General features: G+C 42.4%; 1 protein-coding gene across 1 annotated transcript in view; it reads left to right on the top strand.

The window, feature by feature from the left end:
- Positions 1 to 22,948, top strand: part of TIAM2 (TIAM Rac1 associated GEF 2) — a gene marked incomplete at its 5' end in the record, with an annotated part of 94,298 nt that overhangs the window by 39,560 nt on the left and 31,790 nt on the right. Inside the window, 5 exons of the mRNA XM_082481874.1 lie at positions 708 to 818; positions 1,287 to 1,365; positions 2,293 to 2,385; positions 3,459 to 3,719; positions 21,936 to 22,039. Coding sequence (XP_082338000.1) covers positions 708 to 818; positions 1,287 to 1,365; positions 2,293 to 2,385; positions 3,459 to 3,719; positions 21,936 to 22,039 — 648 coding nt within the window. The remainder of the gene's footprint in view (positions 1 to 707; positions 819 to 1,286; positions 1,366 to 2,292; positions 2,386 to 3,458; positions 3,720 to 21,935; positions 22,040 to 22,948) is intronic.

Here is a 22,948-nt window from a genome sequence, read left to right on the forward strand (position 1 = left end):
ATTAATATGCTAAAATGAAGTGTCTTGTGTAGCGGTCTCACCAGCATCCTGATTTTCAGAGAGACTCCCATCAGGGGCTTGACACTTTCAGGCTAATGTCCTTTGGGAATATTCCTATTTCCCTTTGACTTCCTGTTGAGACAGGATTTTTGCTTTGACCTCACGTGGTGAAAAAAAATAGGTGAAACTCTCTGATCGTAGATGAAACCCAGCAATAAAAATAAAATCCAATAAAGGCAAACCCTTAGGGAACCTGCTTCCCATCTCCTCCCCTCTCCTGACAGCCCATACATGCCCATACGTTTTCTACATCAGAAGAAAAAGTTGCTGAGCAGAACTGAGTCGTTAAAAGTAGTCACAGAGAAAGATGGTTGTGAGCGTAAGTTCAAAAGGACAGAAAACAGTTGTGATATCTTTGGAAAGATATAGCAGTGCTCAGTTAATCTAATAGCCAAGACATAGTGTTTATGAAAGGATTTGGGAGGATCATAGGGGAAAATGGAAATTGTGCTTGAACCTTATCTTTTAAGCAATGCAGCTAGTATTGTTTATGCCACAAAAATAGTTAGAAAATGACTTGTTGAGAATTGCTTTTACATGATTTCTAAAGAGCTTTTTTTTTGTGTGTGTGTGTGTGTTACTTCTTTGTCTTTTGGGATTCTGGTAATAAATAACAAATTCCAAACCCCATTCTGTTTATTCCTTAGATGAAACAGCTGGAGCCAAGACACTATGGCCTACAACTCAGAAGACTGGTTGATGAAAATACTGAGTATTGTGCTCCTGAACCATACGAATACATAGTAGACCAGGAAAGTGTGACTCCTTTTAGATAAAGCTCCGTGATATCTGTAGCTACAGTTGAATTATCACCTATGAATACATGTGATTTAGATCTAAAATAAGGTTTTAAAGCTGTTTCTGGATTGCATTCTGCCATCCTTATTCACACAGTCCGTGCCTATGCAGATGTTTGGGTGGCTAGGCACTGCAAACGCGCTCTTCGAGAACCGTTGGAAGATTTAAGTGGGGCTTCTGGTACAAAAGTGAAGGGTCAGTCTTTATTCTGGGCTGGGTTTTCTATCTTCAGCTTACTCTGCATTTAGTCCGCCTGATACCCACGATGCTTGCACAGTGACACAGTTATCTGTCTAAAGACAGCAAGTTTTGGCTCTTTATTGATGCAAAGAATACGGTGCTTATTTCTCATGCTCTACCTTTGGGTTTTGATGCTTGCACTTTCATAATTTGATGATTTCTGCTATTATTATTTTTTTTTCCAACAGGTGTATGATGAAATAGAAATTTGTCCGTTAAGTGTTTATCACGTTCATCTTACAAAGACTGAAAACATAAGTGATTTTGGTAAGCTCTCAGGAATTTTTCTTTTTATTCTTCTCTCATTTCTTGCATTCTCACTTTGGGACTTTTCTGTCTCTGAGAGCAGATAGAGCCGTCCTTGATAGCTCAAAGTCTGATTCTGCAAAGGACTCGAGGCATTATAGCAAAGACCCAAACTGCTTGTTGTACACTGGCAAGCACGTTTCTTATGTTTGGGAGGGGTCCACCCTCTAATTCTGCTGCGCTGGCCAAATAACTCAAGCATGGAATTCTCAGGAGACAGATGTCCTTTGCCAGGATTAATACAATTGGTCTCAGTCAGGCCGTGGTCAAGGTCTGCCCTTTCTTTTTTGGTAGTGAGATCCTCTGTTGGCACAGTATCAGCGGAGTGTCCTTTGGTACAAACTCGGACAGGCTTTTTATCCGTGGGAGGCGGGTAGGCCTAGGAGTAATTATGTATCTTGCAAAGATACCTTTGTAAGGCAGCTCTGTGCTGTTCTTTAGCTGCAAGTCTGTTGATTATAAATTATTCCTTTGTGGGCTGTCTCGCTCGCTGGTCTGTATGGATTTGCTGCTTTATAGTTTGGGTTTCCAGGATTTGGATCTGTTTGAGACACCTCCATGTCTGAGGGACACGCTGCAGAACTCTCACCATACCAATGAGCTGTGTTATTGAATTGTCATGTGGGACTGAGGTAGAAAATATTTTTTTGAAATGAAAGCTGTTTCTTTTCACGGCACAGCATGATATTTCCGGGAAGTTGAAAAGTCCTGTTAACTTTAACAGGCCTTACAATGACTGAGAAACGATGCGATAATTTCTCTATGCTCTGTGGCTGTGTTCTCACAAGAAATATCCTCTCTTTGGTTGTGTAGACTCTACTAAATACACAAAATAAAAGGGAAATGTTTCTGAGAAATGTTATTTGATTTAAACCTCTTTTGCTTCAGGCTTTGCTGTCACAGCACAAGTTGATGAAAATCAGCATCTCACCCGTATATTTGTAAGTGATGTTCTCCCTGATGGACTGGCCTACAAGGAAGGTATTGTATTGGATTTATGTTTAACACTGTACTTCATTATCTTTTTAAAGTCCCGAAACATGAAGAAGGTTTAGTACTGCTGTCTGAAATGGTTCTTGGCTTTTACTATTCATAGTTTTCTTTCCTGAAGACCATGGAAAGTATGTGATATTAGGAAAGATAATGTACACAGAGTAACTGAATTATCCTTTCAATATAACGGGGAGAGTTCTTGTTCGCCCTTGGACACAAAATCTGTGTTCAGCCACCCGTCCAAGTGCTTTTGCACAGAGGAACAGGCCAGAGAAAGAGTTCATCTCACACTGGGGAACCTCATGGGCTTGGTCAGTCTCCAGAACCCATCACTTCCACTTTTGCTGGCAATGAAAAGTATGAAAAGCAGCCTCCCTCCCCAAAATAGTTTTCTGCATATGTTTCTGTGAGCGCCTTCTCTGCTGCGCTGCTCCGAAACCGTGCTTCCCTTCATCGGCACAGCAGGATCATGTGAGTTCTGCTCTCTGAAAAACAGAGAGACGTAACCCAGAAAAAATGGAGACAGAGTTTCATTTGCTACCTGAGGGTAACGACCACTTGGTTGTTGCTGACCTTGAAAGGCTGCGGTTGCCCCTGTTTAGATTTATACAAAAGCTGATAAAGACTCCATCCGCTATTGTTCCAGTTTTGCATGAATAATTTGATCTGCGTGACTAGTGCCTTGTTCTTTCTAGATAATGAAATATGTGTTATGGTGCTGTACACTGGTGGTATCCGAGTTATGAGAGGTGCCTCTATTCTAATCTTCTTGAAAGTTGTGCTGCTCTCCCACCCACCAAATTCTGTAGTGTCTTTGCAAAGAAACAATTCGATTGCTGCACTATGTGTAACATCTATCAAAGTAAGCATAAGGTCGATCTGTATAATTATAGCACGAATAAAGCTCTGACTGATTCTAATGGACTTGAGGTAGAATTAGGCTATTTGAAATGAAACCACAAAAATAAAAGGTGAATCAGCATAAGGTTTTGTTTGTGACCCTCTACGTTTTATATTCCCTCTTTTCTTTTTTCTTCTTCTTTCCTTTCACATGCTCCCAGGGCTCCGAGTAGGCAATGAAATCCTGAGTATAAATGGAGAGGCTGTGTCTGATCTTGACCTCAGGCAGATGGAGTTACTGTTTTCAGAGAGGAGCGTAATGCTCTCTCTCAAAATGAACCATTATGGGACCCAGCAACCCTTATGTGCGTCCTGGTCAGATGGCGACATTTCCAGGGACCCAAAGAGTTTGTTGCCCCCTCCAAACCAGTCACAGCTCCTGGAAGAGTTTCTAGATAACTTCAAAAAGAACACAGCAAATGGTAAGAGGTTGACAATGATTCCATTACTTTCACCTCACTTCTGATATCACTGTTTTTTAAGACTCAATTATGTTTAAAATTCTGTGCTTGCCTCAGTGAGAAACCCACGTACAAACCACTGAAGGTCTATTTATGCTCCTTATCTGTCTGTTATTTTATTATTTTCTAGAAAGTATAAATGGAACAGAGTATGATAATTTCTGCAGGGAAGTGGTATTCTTTTAATCCGTTTGGCTGCACCATCCAGTATGACCAAGTGCTCTCTTAACTGTTCTGTGTCACCTTGGGTATCTCCAATACATCTGTTTCCCTGGCATTGGTGGTTGAAAGGATATGATGGCTTTCAGAGGCAGAAGAGTATTGTTCTGTGTTTACTGTGCTTTACGTAGGGTAAAGTACCACATCCATTAAGGGAACCTTAAATGAAATAATCACCATCACCTCAGAACGGAGTCATTTAGCTCTGTTCCCACCCAATGATGTTAACGTGTTCCTGTTGGATATGGCTGCTCACTGTGTAGAAGAAAGCCAATGGAAACAGCTTTCATAGGGATTGTTTTGCTACTACCTGCTCATATTTCTTACTCAATGTGATACCACTGTATTAAGCATCGAATGGAGCACATACCCTAACAGTGCTGTGTCGGGGCGAGATCCCGATGGGTTTCCATATGAGGAGCACCAGGCAGGGAAGATGCCAAAAGCCTACGTGGTAAAGACTGCTCCTGGCTGACACCACGGCCCCCCAAGCTGCAAGGAAGGTGCCAGTGCTCAATGCTGGGTTGCCTTTCCAGCTGGAAATAGGAGGTGGCATGTAGAGGGGCAGTGCCACGCTGGGTGGAGGAGAGCCGTGGTCACCCTTCCCTTCCTTTAGCTGATGTTACTTCCCGTGAGAAATACATCTCGTGATACCAGGATGCTTGTAAATGCCTGTCTGAAATAGCAAGTACGTGGGGATTTGCTCCCCTTCCTTCCTACGCCTTGATTATTTTTCAAACAAGACAGAAGCAAATTTAACTCTAGTTTCTTGAGTGTAAAAGATGCAGTTTCCTCGCTGCACCTCTGGGGGATGCTAGTAAAATTCTGCAGGAAAGCTGGCCAGGGTGCACTGCTGTGCCAGGAGAGCAGCAAGAGGTACAAAAAGGGATGGCTGATTTTTGTATATAATTATGGTGGCGAGTGCTTTCTGATTGGATTTTTTTTCGGAATTTAAAATGGGAGAAGGAAAAGAATCACACAGGAGAAGTTGTTAAAATGGATTTAATTATAAAGCAATTTTATTAGGTCATCGTTTGAAATTAAAAGAAATCTGAATGCAAGATTTGTGATACAGTAAGTAGCATCTCTCTCAGGGGCCTTATTTCAATTTAAAATGCCATTAAATTGACTAGTGGCACATAAAAGTTAGTGTCATAAAACAAAAATTATGATAGAGCGAATTAATTACATAATTATACCAGGCCTATCATTCAGCTTGTTGGCTTGATATCATAGGCCAGCATTACCTGGAGTATTCAGCATAATAAATGTATGTGTCCATTCACTGGATTCCTCATTCCTCTGGGATAAATTTGCAACCTGTGCAAATATTCCATTATAATAGGAAATTACTGGAGTATGTATTATACTCTAAGCACTAGTGGATAAAGAGACATAGTATATTTGCTTTTCTGCTTAAAAGAAGCTGGGGAAGATTTACTTTATTCTGAAAGGGAACAAATAGTTCTAAATTAAGCTTCGTGAGAAGGGCTTTCATGTTTATTGAATTCAGTGCTTAGTGTCTGATCACCTGATTGGGTTCAAATGGAAACAGAAGAAAATGGCATTACTTTGAATTAAAAGATAATCATAAAGGGTTTAACTCTTCTATGTCCTGTTACTCACTCAAGAACTGAATAAGAGTTTAGATAAGAAAAGGGGGTATTTAATGTTCCAAGCAGGGATTTTGGAGGCCAGAGACTCTTAAATTCACATCCAGTGTTTAATACTGTTCTGTCTCCTTCAGTTAGAGTTGAGTGAGTCACTCTTAAGACCACAATTTTCAAAAATAATTTCTGACATTTGCTTGACCGTGTTGAGCCTGTTTTTCCAAGGCAGCGCTTTTGAAAGTCAGGTAGTGCCAGCAGAGGGGCACTCTTTCAAAAATCAAGCACAAGTTGGCTCCAGGTACATACCTGGAGTGAAAAACCTCAATGTTTCTGCTGTCACCTCCCTTTTTTTAAAAATTAACTATCTCTTTCTAGAGTACTCTGAGGATTAATGAGCTAAAATTAACAAAGTGCTTGGAGAATGCCCTAAGTCTTGCAGTAATACCCTGCCTGGTGCTTGGGGACAACCACCAGGCAAAAGCAAAACAGAATTTACTTTAAATCACTGCCTTCGGATAGCTTGGGTGGTAATAGTTTGTCCACATTTGTTTACAGTTCTGTAGCTGCTTAGCATAACTCTGATGAATGCCTTTTCCTATGTATTCTGCTACGTTGAGGATACCCAGTTGTACCTCATGGCAAACTTTGGCAGCCTTTTCTGTACGGAAGGGAAGTGATTGACTTTCTCCAAAGCCACTAACTCCGACACTCCTAAAAATCAGTCCCAGGGAATTTTGTGTGAGAGTGATTCATTCTCTCCAAGAGGTTGTTATACCTTTGTAGCTGTATTTTGGACCTGCTGTGGTCGTATCATTTGATCTCCCACGTGGCAACACTATGTGCTTGCTGCTTAGCCGTTTGGCTAGTAATAAGCTTATCCTGGAAAAGAAATGAGATTAAATGCTTTTAAAAAATGCACTCATAAATGTGGAAAACCAAATAACAGAGCAACTAAATTTGCTCCAAGCTCCAGTGCTAAGGAAATTAAACAAATATTTGTGTAGAATTAACAAATGAGGGAACTGGACTGGAACCCTTACAGCTGTGGAGGAAAAAAATGCCTCATTTTAAGATGGCATGAATATTTGAGGAATAAACAGAGAAGGCACGAGAATTGAAAACTGTATATTTAGGGCAACCCCATGTGGGTTAGTGGTATATCTATAGAGTGCCGAGGCAGGAGGTAGAAGGCATTAGTAGGTGTGAAAACCCGTTGCAGTATGAGTTGCTGTCAGAGTTGGGCAATTTTCTTCCCTCCCCCCACCCCAGCAAGTGGGTTTTTGGCAAAAACCCTGCCATTTCTCATTAGCTGACACTGTTGAAATCAACCTTAATTTGTAAACAGATCTCTGTGATTAAAAGAGAGAAAAAAAAAAAAAAGGAAAGAAAAAAGTGGGAGGTGGCAGTTTGGTTATGCTTTAACAAGTTTCCGTGAAGAAACACTCTCATCTGGGAGGGTTTGAGAGCTAAACGGGAAAGAAACCAAAAAAAAAAAAGGAAAATGAAAAAAATAAAGATGGACATACTGTTCCTTCACTCCTTCACTCACCCCCAGAGATCCTTGGGGTAGGGCACTTACCGTCTGTGTGGAGTCTGAGTTCCCATCTGGCCTACCTTTCCAGAAGTGTGTTCCCAGGAGGAACAGTGTAGAAGGCTTGGGTGCTGCTGACAAGGGGGAGGCTTGCTCCTCCTCCTCCTCCTCCCCCCCTGCACCTCCCTTCCAGCCCCACAGCATTTGTCCCGCCCCTGTGCTGGCAGCGGCACTTGCTGGAGTCCTTGGTGAAGATAATTAAGGAGAAAACTTTCTTTCCCCCCCCCCCCTGCAAACTCAGTGAGTTGAACTGGCGGGCACGGAGGTCTGACGAGGGCCAGGGCCAGGTAAGCGGGAGGAGGAGGAGGAGGAGCAGGGAGCAGGCAGGTGGCTGCACGGAGAGTTACTGTTGGAGGCGGCAAGGTCTCTTCCAGCCGGCCTTCCTGCAGACCACCTCTCTAGCCATTTTGGGGTTTGCCCTCTGCTTTCCCACCTTTCACGCTGATCCCCAGGCAGCTGCGTAGTCTGGGACATGCCGGTTTGAGTCGCTCCTGATGAAGCTACTTCACATTGTATAAAGCATGGCTGGAGTCAGAGAGAGGGACAGGCTTCATGCTGTTTGACAAGTAGCTGGGATGTGTGCTGGAGAGGCGCAATGGCATTTCAGCTCTTGATCTGCTAAACATTGAGATATTTTTGCAAAATGTAGCTGTTTCAGGAGGAGGATCAGTGGTTTGAACCTTCACGTGAGAAGTGGCTCTTCTGTTTCCCAAGACATGAACCGCTTCTGATTTTAATCTTGCTAAGCGCACACAGAAGCAAAGCACATCATTCGGCCACAAGTTTAATTCTGGTATGACTAAATTCTTTTTAAAAATGTGGTCACAATAATAATTGGTTTGGATTCAATTCCAAGGTACTTTCTGTTTCAAGTACACTTCGCTAGGTGGTTTAGATGCCTCTGTAGAGCGTAATCACCAGTCACAGCTTCTGCAGAAAAATTTGCTCCATTCAGCTTTGTCAGATACCAGAGTTGAGGGAGGCAAAGGGAGGCAGAGGTTGGCTCTGCCGCCAGCTGGCTGTACGCGTGTCGCTGCGCACGCCTCTCCGGGTAGCACTCGCTGCATCCTCTTCAGCCCCAACCCGGCCTGAATATCGGAAAGATCTGGGTGCCTCTCTTAAGAAAGGAGATAAAGTCAGGAGGACACGAAGGTAAGGTGGTCTGTAGCCTCCAGCAGCTGGGGGCTGTCCCCGGAGCACTGACTCGGACCACTCGGCTTGTTGCTGTTTGCCCATAGTTTTTAAAGAATTTCATAAGTGCCTTTTAAGGTAACGTTCAAAGCATTTCGTAAACAAAAGTAAAACTAAAACTTAACTGAAAAACATTTCTAAAATAACTTCTACTTTTAGTTCTGCCCACCTCAGGTCCGGTTTGTTTGCCTAGCTGCTGCGTCGACATTTAAACTCTCTCCATTGTGCCGTAGGGCACAGCCTTCATTGCACTGCGTGTGTGAGGAATCAAAGAAATTTATCTTTATTCTTTCACAGGAAACTCTTTTGAGCTCAGAAGAGGTGAATGTTGCTTCTTGGCTTGCCGAGTCCTGAGGACACCCATGGCCCTGTTAGATTTGGGCCCTGATCTGTGTTAGCTATTCACAACATCGCTCCCTCTTGCCTGGTGGACCTGACACCAGATATCCGGTAGTTCTACGTGGTGTGAGGCAGCGCACTAGAAAAGCAGTGCCTCTTTTTAACGTAGACGTGTAGTTGTCTGTGCAGCACGACTGCTTATCTGCCTGAAGATCGATGACTCTGCTGGGTTTGCTTTTTTTTACTCGTTACCCAATTTACTTCAGCAGGAAGTCACATAGATGTGATAGGATGTGCAGTGGCTGCTCATCAAAGCGAGCTCAGAGGTGAGGTGTGTGTTTACAGTAGTCTCGGACAACCGTGGTAGGTTGGCGCCTGCTCCAGCCGTTTGTGTGCCATTAACACAAGTGTCTCTGTCCTGCACTTTTGTGGATCGCTGGGAAAGGACTAGGGCTGACCTGTGACAATACCTGGGACTGTATGTAGCAGTGTCGAGGTTAGTTCAAAGCAAGCGTTTGCCTCTTCAGAAGCGGGATCCATAGGAGCACTCGTTGCCTACCGCACGTTTTGCAATACAGAGTGTTTCCCAAGAGTGGTGGTTTAATGAGCTCTTGCTGGCACTTGACAAACTGTCCTGTTGGCTTCCTGCTAGATGTGTATGCTGCAAATGAAAAGATTGTTTATGCTATAAAACGGGACAGCCTTAAATGCTCTTCGTTGTGCTTTTCTACTGAAAGAGTGCTCTGTTCTGCTTTGCTAAATGCTGCTATGATTTAATCGCAGTGAAGTCAGTGAGCCAAATTGTTTTTTCCTGGTGTAAACTCCATTAGACCCTGTGGAGTTGCACCTTATGATCCAGTGGCAAAATGTAGGCATAAATCATGACATTGCCCATCCTACTGAATTCTGTAGAGTGACAATATGGACAGCAAGGAGATTTATTAGTGATGGTAAAGTTAGGGACATCCACATATAGGCCAGTGCCTTAAGCATAATTTAGAACACCAGCAAATGTTCTGTGTTTCACAGAGGTAAGGTAGCTTGAGTAATTATAAAACCAGACTGTCTAAGCTAGCCACAAATTCTTGCTAAATTATTAAGTAACTTCTTCCCTCACTGCCTTTTTTTTTTTCCTGCTTTCATTACTTTTGTGCCTACAAATCTGAGATGAAGGAGAAAATGTACCACCAAGGTGGTACACTTGGTACCTGGGCAGGGCCAGCTCTATTTGCTTTCCAGCTGTCCCTGATGCAAATGACCTCGGAGAATGGCCAAAGCCATCCTACGTAAGCAATCCTGCAGTAGCAGCAGAAACCAGGAGAAGAGCCACTGACTGCACCCCTGTCCTAAGGGCAGCAGTGGGCTGCAGCCTTTGCCGACACTTGTAGAGGATGGTGGCCACCCAACGCGTGCTCTTCTGTGTCTTTCTCCTCTGTCCCGCAGCCGCACATCTCCAGTTGTTGAACTGGAATAGAAGGGTGATGCAGTAGTTACAGTTAACACTGGCCTCCAGTGAGACTGTATCTAGGAAGGCATTTGTTATGCACTTAAGAAATGAATGTATTTAGGTAACAATTTGAGAAGCCAGCGTGAAGTGTTAAGCTTAAAGCTGAAAAGCCTGAACAGTTGTCTGACTGGCAGATACTTGGACAGAGGAAGTTTAGAAAGTTAAATTACCCTATAAAAACATAGCACTGACGTGCAGGGGCTAATCAGGCATTGCTTCAGAAGTGCAGGCAGCTATTTTTTATTATGTTGCTAATTTGTATCTCCTATTGATTACTCAATTAGCAAATGAGTCAAATTACTTTGCTTCAGGATGAACAGTTAACCGACAAAGGAACTCCCGAGGCATCTAAAGGACTCTGCTCCAGCTTCAAAATGGATGTTTCTGCAGATATTTAGAAGAAAAGAAAAGAAAAGAGAGCATAAAGCAGCCTACAGAAAGTCACGCTTGCAGAAGTAGGTGGCTGACTGGAGCTAAGCCACTGTTCAGCATGTGGCCCAACACGTCTTAGGCAAGCTGTACAAGAATATTTGCATGAACATACTGGCTTTTTCTAAACGTGAAAATGTGGAGTGTTTAAAGAAGAAGCGTCACTTTCCTCACTGAAGGATGAGAACAAAGGAGAGAGCCTTGTCCTGCTGGAGCATTTCAGACCCGGGCCAGAAGTACAAGTTTCTCTTTGTCTAGGCAGTACGAGGTCTGCAAAAAGAAGCAGCCTGGTTGCGTTGTCCTTCAGGAAGCATGTCGAGCACCTTCTGATGTTTCCTAGTGTGCTCCTTGAAGCCAAAACATACGGATGAGAGGGGCCATGAAGGGCGCTTTCTTTTCTGGCCTGAAATTGCATGTCTTGTTTGGTAACAATTAGTCTTGTCAGTGACAGGCATCTATTAATTCTGTGTTTAAGAACCCTGTCTAGAAAGACTGATGTTATGACAGCTGTATGCTAATTTCTTTGCAGTTTTAACATCTTGAATGAATTCCTGAATGAAGTTTCTAGCTATGCCAAAGTCAGTTGTTACAGCCTTGAAGCTAAGTTGAGAACGCACCTTCCAGCCAGGTCCAAAATAGGTTATAAAATGCCTAGGACAACAAGAAGTGACAAAAGCCAAAATATCTTGCAGAGATTAAAAAAATTTTTAATTATTAAAATCCAGTGCATTTTATTTGTGTTTCTCTAACACGCTTAGTTTTAGTTTTCTAGAAACTGAAGTTATTTGTATTAGTAGACTCGAGTCAAGTTAATTTAGCAATGAGAATTCAAGTTACTGGCTATCTGAAGTTAGGTCAAAGGCTTTCAGAAGAACTTGAAAATTTCCTAGGCAAAAAGAGGAAGGGGTTTTTGAATGGGTAATAAATTTAGTATTTCACTATCTTTTTAAACTGTTGGTTAAAGCAGCATGAAAGCTGTAAATCACTGTACAGTTAATAACCACAGTTACTGCCCGCAAATTGTTTTGAATTTACTCCAGCAATGGAGTGTGAATGCTTAAGTAGTAATGCCTGTGAGTACCAGCTGTGGGGAAACAACTGAACTGGCACTGTGTGCCATAGTTTAAAACTTACTTAAATTCCAGTTAAAATTACTGAATTGAGTTAACATGAACACTCCCATAATTCTGGAAAAAAATCAATAGATTAATAAGAATCTGCTCTTAGGGTCCATGGTACCTCAGTCGTTTGCCCAGATTCATAGGGAACGCCAACGAAGATGAAGAGTGAATCAAATTGCTTTGGCTTTCAGCTTGAAGTGGTGGAGCATATGACATGTTTCAATGGATATTTCTCATCTGTGGCTGCAACCTACCTGCCTTCACTTAGATCTGTTTACTTAGTGCAGAAGCTACCTGGAGACAAATGTGGAATGTGAAATTGCCAGCCGTACCCTGGGCTGCATCAGAAGAAGTGTGGCCAGCAGGTCAAAGGAAGTGATTCTGCCCCTCTACTCCACTCTCGTGAGACCCCACCTGGAGTACTGCATCCAGCTCTGGAGTCCCCAACATAAGAAGGACATGGACCTGTTGGAGCGTGTCCAGAGGAGAGACACAAGGATGATCTGAGGGCTGGAGCACCTTTCCTATGAGGAGAGGCTGAAAGAGTTGGGGCTGTTCAGCCTGGAGAAGAGAAGGCTCCGGGGAGATCTTATTGTGGTCTTCCGGTACCTAAAGGGGGCCTACAAGAGAGCTGGGGAAGGACTTTTTACTAGGACATGTAGTGTTAGGACAAGGGGGAATGACTTCAGACTGAAAGAGGGTGGATTTAGATTAAACATTAGGAAGAATTTTTTCACTTTGAGGGTGGTGAGGCACTGGAACAGATTGCCCAGGGAAGCTGTTGAGGCCCCATCCCTGGAGGTGTTTAAGGCCAGGCTGGACGTGATCTTGGGCAACCCGGTCTAGTGGGAGGTGTCCCTGTCTATGGCAGTGGGGTTGGAACTCGATGATCTTTAAGGTCCTTTCCAACCTAAACCATTCCATGATTCTATGAATGTCCAGGAATCAAGTCTGGGTGTAAAAACTCCTCATGTATAAGCTCAGCCTGTAGCAGCCATTTTTTTCATCTGTCGAGGCTTGTACTGATAGGACATGAGTGAAAAAAAAAATATTTATTTGTTTATTTATTTGCTGCTGTGACATGCAGAGGAAATAGATCAACAGCTTGAGGTAAAGTAGGACCTTTCAGTGCACTTTTCCTAGGTGGAAATTAGTTGTCCACATGTCACTTGAGCTGAACCATTCTTGTGTTATGTGCTCTGATTTTTTTTTAGCTGACCTATCACCAAAATTTAACTGCTTTTCTATGAAGGCCTTAAAGAACTCTATGCCTCCAAACATCTCCTGATATTTCCAGACCTGGACCTTCATGATGGAAACCATGGAGCAATTCCAGTGTCCTCTTGTATCACAGCTTTGCTAAACCTACCTAGCTTTATCCCCACACCTCATCTTCTAGACCCTCCTCACTTTGACAAGCAATTTCTCCAGTGCAAATGGCCATTGTGGGACAGTTAATGAATCTTCCATGGGAGTTTGTCCTCTCCTCCCAGAACTCTCTCGCTTTTCTCCTTCCTGACCCCAGTTAATGTGTTCTTTGCAACCTAGACAGAAATGTAAAGGGCTGCAGTGGTTGCGTGGCCTCTGTCCTGGATGCTAGCTGCTGGGTGCCCCTTCCATGCTGATCCCTGGGGATAACGTGAGCCAAAGAACTGAAATGTCTGATCCTCACATAAGCAAGACATAAGAGTTATTCATAACTGAACTAGTGAACCCAGAATCCTTCATATCTCTCTGGTGAAACTTGGATGCCTTCTTTAACAAAGATTGTGAGAATGTCTCTTGAAAGCCATTCAATAAATTCCTTTGGATCAACTGTTACTTTTTGAAAGATAATTCTTGAAGTCTTTCAGAAAGGAAAAGGATGCAGAAGGAAATGCTTGCATACCTATTTTTTTTAACTTCATTACAGAAGAGTAAACATAGTGTTGAAAACCTGAAATATATTTACTTGTATCGAACCAAAAGAAATAAGCACATGCGTGCTACCTGCCAGGCTGAACCGTTCAACTGAAGTTACGAGTACTAGTCTCCAAGGGAGCATTTTTAGAGTTCACTGCACTGATATTTCTCTTCTCCAGGCAATGCTGGAATGCTTCACCTACCACTCCCTGTTTTTCAGTAAGTCTGAAGGCATTAAGACCACCAAGGCTTTGTACCTTTCTGAGAGTTGGCTCAGATGTTAGTATTATTTGCATCAGGGATTTTGGAAATGTTTTTTATCTTCTCTTGGAAGCTTGCTTTTCTCTTGATAGTAACATTGGCTAGAAGAATATGGGAACTGCAAGCTTATCATAATTAACTGATCAGTCTGGAGAATTCACACAACAATGAAAAATGCAGCTTTCCATACACCTGGCTTAACTTTATTACCCAAATGTAATATCTCATTTCCATCTAAACCATGCAGCCGTGTTATGGAAACTCCCTGTAACGGGGAGAGGGAGAATATCCTACATGCTGAAGATTGGCTGTGTTGTGTTTTATTGGCAGTTTCCAGAGCATTTGGGAATTAGTGAAAATATTGAATACATTCTTTCCTAGTGGATAGACTGGACCTTGTAATTCCTTGTAATTATGGATCCTATTTTTTTCAAGCTAAAATTCATATTAGTATTCTCATAAATAAGTTGATGCCCCCTTTATTGCTGTTTTGCAACATCTATCTGAAATCACTGGACAATACCAGTGTTTAAAAGTGCTGTCAATTGCTCTGCTCTGAGATCAGGGTATCTGTCTTTTATGGACTAGACCAAAGCCATCAACCCATCATAACTTGCCATATCTGAAGCATCTAACTGCTGCAGACTAAAAACTGCAGCAGAGAGGATGGGAAACGGGAGCCCCATTTCCCTCTCAAGTGCCAGAAAACTACAAATGAGAAAGATCAGTTTGTAGCAGAGTGACCACTGGAGTTAATAATGAACATCTGAGCTGCAATCAGCAAGCGACTGGGGTGTAGAACAATTGTTGGGGCTTCTTCACCAGTGTGCACTTGTGATATAAGTTTTCTCTTAGTCATAAACACTCTTTGCCGGGAACTTTACACACCAGCACTAATGAAACTTAAAGTATTTCTTGTGCTCTACTGAGCAGACAGATGCTTCTGGCCTTCTGTTTGCCTGTGCAGCTGTATTTAGGCATCTGTGTAGTACTTGTTGGTGACAGAGGAACCTAGCATGGGAAGGAATTTCCAGACTTCGTGAGTCCAGTCCTCTGCTAGTCGAGCCTTTCAACAGCCCTATTAAAACATAAAACATTATATTCCATTTAAAGTAGGATAAACTGCATTCTTTGCTCCCAGGTAAGCCTATTCCAGAAATTTGTTCATGTGATGGTTGAAAGCCAGTCTTCTAATTGCCAGCATAGACATATTCCTGGCCAGTGTTGTAACAGGTCACAGATCTGTAGTTTCCTACATTAGATTTCCCCAGTATTCTCATTCACTCTTTAAACATAGCTAGTGCTTGTTATTCACCAGCTGCATTGCATCATCCTCTTTTCCCCATCTTCTGTTGAATCATTTATTAAAATCCTTGCTCTTGAGTTTCAATTTCATATGCCAGGTTTTAAATGTTGAGAGCTAAAGAAAGTTTAATCCTCTGCTGAGTTGCATGAGTGCAACTTGGTTTGCACCCACCTCAGACATGGTCATTTTCTAGTCATTAATTGCTGTCCTGCCTCACTCTTCCCTGTTGAGGACAGACAGATTTCAGCCTGGGTCAGTCATGTCCTATGGGACTAGCTTTACCATGAGCTTTAGGGTCTGAATCTGTCTGTTTGGTGATGTGCTAAGTGGATCAGGTGGAGTTGGGGATACCAGGGAAGACTCACAACTACTAGCTGTTAATCAAGCATCTTACCTTCGCTGAGACAGACCCAGGTTCAGCTTCCTCGCCTGAATCTGACAGAGCAGGAGACTTCATCTCTCTGTCCTACATAATGGATGAATATCCTGGTCTTAAGCTACTTCTCTTTGCTCTGTCGTGTCTCTTTGTCAGCGTTTTGGCAAAAATAAAATAACGTAACGTAAAAGGACATGGTTTCCTTCTGATACAACCCAAACTGTTTTTGCAATCTCAGAAATGCTGTAGAATGGAAACCCGGTTTTCCATGTCGGTGTAGTCACTATGTTTTTACTGAGGGCAGAACTGCCTGTGCCTGTCAGAGTGCTTCTTTACATGCTGAGCATAGTTATCAAGTATTGCACAGAACTACTGCTCCTGCTACATCTGAAAATGATGCCCTGCAGTGGTCTTAGTTTGTCTTGGAGTCAGAGACTGAGTATGTTTAATTTTGCTGTGTTGTCTTCTCGTGTAGAGCGTGAAGGAATTTTTCGTTCAATTTGTCATTGTCGGTAAAGTGACAAGTGGAAACACACCCTCTTGCTGTAGTTTGAAAAAGAGGTTGGTTACACCACCTACATAGTGCTTGACATTTGATAACACTTGACATGCTTGTGATGATTATTTGGCATTTTTTTTGAAATTGGTGAGAAAAATCTAAACCAGAACAAGTTCTGAAGTATTATGGAAAAAAAAAAAAAGACTTACAAAAGTAACAGGATCCTCAGTTCCTACTTTCTCCTCATGGTAATTTTGCCTTTGCGGTGAGTAGCTAAAGTGGTAAGAGCAGCGCTGACTAGAAAGTAATTAAGGCTTCTTCGTTAATTAAACAGAAAAAAAGAGATAAGTGACATTTGCATTTGTTGACGGCTTCTTTATGGTAAATGAATTGCCGGATGGTTGATGTTGATGTTTTCCAGTTGATTTCCTTTGGTTTCTTGGCTGGGATTGTAGCACAGATTATTATTGTCTCACACATCTGCTAGAGGATGTGTTTCCATTGTATCTCACTGCTCACAAACATGTGATTAACTTCCATATTGACCACTTGTATGTGTATCACTGCAGCGACGTGGGAAGAGACATTCCTGTAGGCGTACAGACCTCTTGGATAAGCTGTATGTGTTTGTTTCTGTCACCAACTGTCCCATCTGTGTGCTCTGTGCCTACTTTTAATTGAATGGTGAGGAGCATGACTTAGGAAGTGTGCTTCCTTTCAGATTTTAGTGGTTATGTTATAATTCTCTTGAATGATTGTGAGTCACGTATCTGCCTGCCAGCAAGACACAACATTGCAGGAGCAACGGCATTCTTTGGTGATGCTGTTGGTAGCTGAAGGTGCTGAGCAGGTTTTTGGAATGTGATTGTTCATTGCTAGAAACCAAGCAATAAATTTGTTATGCATTTCGTAGGATGTAGTTAAGCTTTTTACATGATGGCATTTTCCCTCTGTGCTTTTCTGAGAATTTTAGCATTTATCTGAGGTTGCTACTCTTTGTGTTTGTGACAAGCTGACTGTATTGGGTTTGCGTGGCAAGGTTTTGGTAGCAGAATCTAAAGGGGTGGCTTCTGTGAGAAGCAGTGAGAAGTTTCTCCTGTGTCCGATAGAGCCAATGCCACCGGCTCCAAGATGGACCTGCCACTGGCCAAGGCTGAGCCCATCAGTCACGGTGGTAGCGCCTCTGGGTTAACATACGTAAGAAGCAGGGAAAAAACCTGCGTGGTTGCAGGTAGAGAGGAGTGAGAATATGTGAGAGAAACAGCTCTGTAGACACCAAGGTCAGTGAAGGAGGAGGGAGAGGAGGTGCTCCACGCACCGGAGCAGAGATTCCCCTGCAGTCCATGAAGACCACGGTGAGGCAGCCTGTCCCCCTGCAGCCCATGGAGGTTAACGGTGGAGCAGAGATCCACCTGCAGCCCATGGAGGAAAACACACCAGAGCAGGTGGATGTCCGAAGGAGACTGTGACCCCATGGGAAGCCCACACTGGAGTAGGCTCCTGGGAGGACCTGTGAACCCATGTAGAGAGAGGAGCCCATGCTGGAGCAGGTTTGCCGGCAGGACTTGTGACCCTGTGGGGGGACCCATGCTGGAGCAGTCTGTTCCTGAAGGACTGTGTCCCGTGGAAGGGACCCACACTGAAGCAGTTCGTGAAGAACTACAGCCCGTGGGAAGGACTCATGTTGGAGAAGTTCATGGAGGAATGTCTCTCGTAGAAGGGACCCCATGCTGGAGCAGGGGAAGAGTGTGAGGAGTCCTCCCCCTGAGGAGGAAGGAGCAGCAGAGACAACGTGGTGAACTGACCGCAACCCCCATTTCCTCTCCCCATGTGCTGCTTGGGGGGAGGAGGTAGAGAATTCGGGAGTGAAGTTGAGCCTGGGAAGAAGCGGGGGTGGAGAGAAGGTGTTTTTAAGATTTAGTTTTATTTCTCATTATCCTACTCTGATCTTGCTTGGCAACAAATTAAAATAATTTCCACGAGTGGAGTCTGTTTTGCACATGTTGGTAATTGGTGAGTGATCTCTTTCCTTATCTCAACCCATGAGCCTCTTGTTATATATTCTCTCCCCTGTTCAGCTGGGGAGGGGAGTGATGGAGCGGCTTTGGTGGGCACCTGGCATCCAGCCAGGGTCAACCTGCCACACTGACTTTGTATTTGAGTGTCTGGAGACACTCCTGTTTGCTAGGAGATCAGAAGCAGCTCTCTGCTAAAGAGGTTCCTGTCCTTCACAGATGGAAGTGATACACATTTCAACTCTGTGCATGAGAGTGTGTGTGTGTAAAAAGGACAGAGAGGTATGCACCAGCAGAGAAAAATTATGTTAAAAGATTTAAACCAAGTTTTGTTTAACCCGATATTATCAGTTCCTTTTTTCTTCCAGACAGTTTTATCACAAGTATGTCAATAGAATAAATCAAATTGTACTACTGTAATGGAGCTGTATAGGCACACTTAGTCATAGTATTATACTCAGCATCACTATGCTGGAAAGCCTCTCAAGCAATGTTTCCAGCAAAGTAGTCTATATTTTCTTTAACTGGTCAGTAATGTAATTGTATTAAGGTGAGTAGCATTAGAGGTAGTTGTTTTTAAAAAATAATATTAATAAAAAAAAATAAATTACCAGGAAGTGCTGATTTGACCTTGCATTTGGATGATGTTTTAGGAATGTATATCTTCTTGCATACTTTCCTGTGCTTATTCCCAGCAAAGATCCAGAATGTTATATACTGGAATGATTTTGTACTCACACAGCTGTAACGTTTCTCTTAATTCTGTGCATACTCTCTACAGTTTTATTGCTAGTTTTGCCTGAAAGGATAGTGGTTACCCAGCCTGTAAGACACCAGTTTTACACTACTACTTTTGAACATCTTTGTTAATCTGAATCTCATTGTAGAGCTGAATCCAAATTTGAATGTTGAAAGAAAATACAGTTTGTATGGTTTGGCTTGTTACTCCCTTCCATTTAGTGCTAGAAGTAGAGAGAATTTCAGTATTAAACTTACTGCTGTGTTTATGTCCTTAGGCTTTGCATTTGAAATTATCCATTCTCTAAGGTAGTATTCATTTTCTTTGCCTCTATTTTTATTTTTGTTTTAGCTATGCAGCTGATGTTGATGCTTCTATGCTCTATGGGAATAGTTTGATGGTCTGTAGGAGCAGATCCAAAGGAAGTCTGCTTCCACAGTAAAAGAAGGAAAGGGAGACAGGATATGGATGCTAAACTGATCAACAAGCCATACGTCCTTCCTTCCTCCCTTCCCTCCCCCTGTTAGTTTGGCATACAACGTGCGGTAGGATGTCCTTTTTCACCTTGGGTACTTTCCATGTAACTTTTTTTAGTTTTTACTATTTAAAATAACATTTATGGTTGCTTGCCCTAACTACCATCAGCAACACGTTCTGCCAATAGCAAATGCTATAAAAATGGGTGAGACTATATAGACTTACCTCTGACGCTCCTGTAGACTACAAAGGAAGAACAGAGATGAGGGTGAAGGGAGGAAAAGATAGATCATCTGGACAAAGTGATATAATATTCTGTTTGACTACTTTGGGTGTTGTTATCCTGATTTCTTCTGTTCATGTTGTCTGCTGATTGTCTTACCTTATTTTCCTCTTCCTATATTCATGCTTTCTCTTCATTGCTTGCATAGGTTAGTTTTACTTCCTGTTTTGTAAAGGAAAAATATGTTTAATGTTCACTTGGTAAATTCAGGGAAAGGACATGGGGTTTTTTCCTCATTAGATAGCTACCTGAGATCAAACTCTAGATCCTTTATGCCACTGCAGTATCTATCTCAGGTCCTTGTTGTTTGGAGGTATGGGGGAGGAGTGCATTAAAATGTAGAAGGCAAATAAAAAGAACACAACTGGGAAACAATGGGAAATTATATCCTCGGCATCACCTCACCCCCAGGAAAATCTTATTTTAAAGTCAGTTCAGGTTTTAGGGGTTGGCTTAACTTTTGTCTACCCAGGAGCTGACATTGGTGGAAGTCAATAGGCATTCATGTGTACCCATATACAGAAGAGAGACCCAAAATTACTTTAAAAGTCCAGAGGGCAGGAGAAAATTATTCAGGCTCAGTGGGGGAAGAGGGGTAAAAGCGTAATAAAATAAATAGAGAAGGCAGACTCCTTGTTAAGTTCTTAAAGAAGATGGGTTGCTGTTAGGCGGAGTTGTGTAAAATATGCTTTTTCTGCAAAGGTGGTAACTCTTGGGGTACCGCATGTTATGTAGGCTCTGAGATAGCAGCAGCCACACCGGACTCCAGGAGGAAAAGGCAAAAAAGCTTGAGGGGAGAAAAGCTATGGGACCTTGGTTCTGCAAGGATAGCGAAATGACAGAGTAGTCAAGTCTTTGGCATCTGGGTAGAAAGTGTCAGCCTCGATGCTAAGCCTGGTGTAGGCACCTTAATAACATATGGAAAGATAAAGTATCAAGATGACATGGTGCTGAGTTATTTGCATGCTTCTGTCTGGCTTTCCTGTGGAGTCTCTCTGCCGTGTTTCGCCTTCCCAGGAAGGCTCCTCATGGGCTATAAGGTGCTCTTTTGGGCCTAAAATTCCCATTTCCCTCCCTGCTTCGGTCCATATTTCTCAGTTATTGCTGAGAGGAGCTGGTGCTACTCTGCAGGGACAGAGCAACAGCAGCACCCAGGCAGAGAGATACTGTTATCCTTCACAATTTCATTATCGCTAACTCTCACGATTTTACTGCAAGATGAGTGATACTTGTTTTAATTACCACCTCAGTTGCTGGAGTCAGTGATTAAATAAGAATCTCAGCTTTCACTTAAAAATAAATCTCCAGCGTTTGTAGGTGTTGAGAAAGTTTGAAAATGTGGTAATGTGGTGTAAATTATACTCTTGAGGCTTAAAGGCTAGAAAACAAAGCAGCAAATAAAAAAAAAAACAACACCTTTGTTTTATTACTATTATATCATCTGAGGTTGCTAAAAATCCTCATTGTTTTTTGGTAGCTCCTTTATTGCTTTACAATTTTCAGCTACTTGAGCTACTTGGATTGATATTACAGCAGATCAAAAATCACTTCTTTGCTTTGAGTTTTAATTAGAATTTCTATGTAGACGTCTCTGCAGATTTTAAGCAGCCAATTGGGGAAATGTGAAGAGAAAAAACATCATTTTTATATGAATGTTCAGCATTCTCGGATAGATCATGAGTTTACGCATGAAAATTATCAAAAGCTACAGTCTGTCAATAAGTACAGCAGGGCACTGCCTCCTCTGGTTTTTGCATTGTGCCAGCTACTGTGTACACGGACTGCAAGCTTAGTTAAATTGATAAACTATTAATTACAAGAAGGGATTTTGTCTGTATTATCAACCGTGGTGTTTGGTCTAAGGCAAAATTCTCTTTTCTTCTTAAATCTTTAAGGGATTCAGGACTAAGTCGTGTCAAACAATAGTGTGCTTATCCAAGGAGAACTACTGAGTGCATTTAATTATCCTCACTGGTTGTCTCAGTGCAGAGTGTGCTGATTATAGATAATGCTACCTTCGATGCACGCCGTTAGCAAGAGCATTAGGTTTATTTCGGTATCAAATATGTGCGTTGTTTCAGACGGTCTTAGATGTCCAGCTGCTGTTTTGAAAGCAGAGTTTCCAGGCGTAGTTGCTCATTGCTTCGACCTCTTATGTTATTTTCGGGGGGGGGGGTGGATCACAAATTTTGTACTGCTTCTATCCACCTATAGTAATTCTACTAGACACTGAAATTATTTGCAGATAAAAGAAATACTTTTCCTGTTCTATAACCCTCTAATTCTATTTTATTTTTTTCTCTCGAATGCAGATTTTAGTAACGTGCCTGATGTCACATCCAGCTTGAAAAGGAGCAGTACTGATGGCACTCTGGACCAAGTGCCACACAGGGACAAGACTGATCCACCTTTCAGGGTAAGAAGATGCTTGGCGTAACAATCCTGATGAACAAAAAGATGGTGTTGTAGTGTTAAAGTCTTGCATTTTGTGGGAAAGAATTTAACGTGTGGCGCTAGCTTGGAAAAAATTTTGTGCATATTAGCTGCGCTGAGTGTTTTATTATCTGGAGGTCACCCTGACAGGTCAGCATCTGTGGCACAGCTGCTGCATCTCCAAAATGAGCGTGATGGGGGGAAATGGCAAACAGGCGGAGACTTGTCAAATTCATCTTTTTGTGTTGCTTGAACCCAGTTCTGCAGAGAAGAGTAAAGCTGCTACAGCTTTCTAACTGATTCAGTTTGGTTCATGTTTTCTTTTTGCTGATACTTCTCTAGGGCTTGTTATTAAGATTGCAGTGACCATAGCAACACTCTCTTAATGTCAATAGTTTTAGACTGGACTGCAGAGTGGGAGAGGTGCAGTGTTTGAGAGCCAGTGATTACCACTCTCTAATCTGGAGAATTTTTATGTGTCTGTAGTTACTGTTTGACTTCAGCTGGAATAATGGTTGCTCAGACCTTCTCTCAGTCAGGACTTTGGAGGCTGAGGCAGGGACCCTCAGAATTAGTGTCCATCTACAAATGCATTGGTCTTCGAAGAGCAATTTTTCATCCATTTTGCTCCAAGTCAGTCAAATTGCAACCTGTGTGCATATTGTTTTGAACCCCCCCCCCCCCCAACTGCTAGCATGGGTAGTGTTTCCATGTTGGTGGCCGTGATTTTACTAGGCATTGCCATTCTGACAACAGAAGGGTGGGTTTTTTTTTATTATTTGTGTTGATGAGTTGGCTGTATCTCCAAGCAAAGTTGTGATAACACTTGTGTTACACTTTTGCATCGCAGAAATGAACTTGAGTTTTTACGGTTTTTATGGTTCTGGAATAT

The sequence above is a fragment of the Vanellus vanellus genome (assembly GCF_965231255.1).
Source record: "Vanellus vanellus genome assembly, chromosome: 3".
Taxonomy (NCBI): domain Eukaryota; kingdom Metazoa; phylum Chordata; class Aves; order Charadriiformes; family Charadriidae; genus Vanellus; species Vanellus vanellus.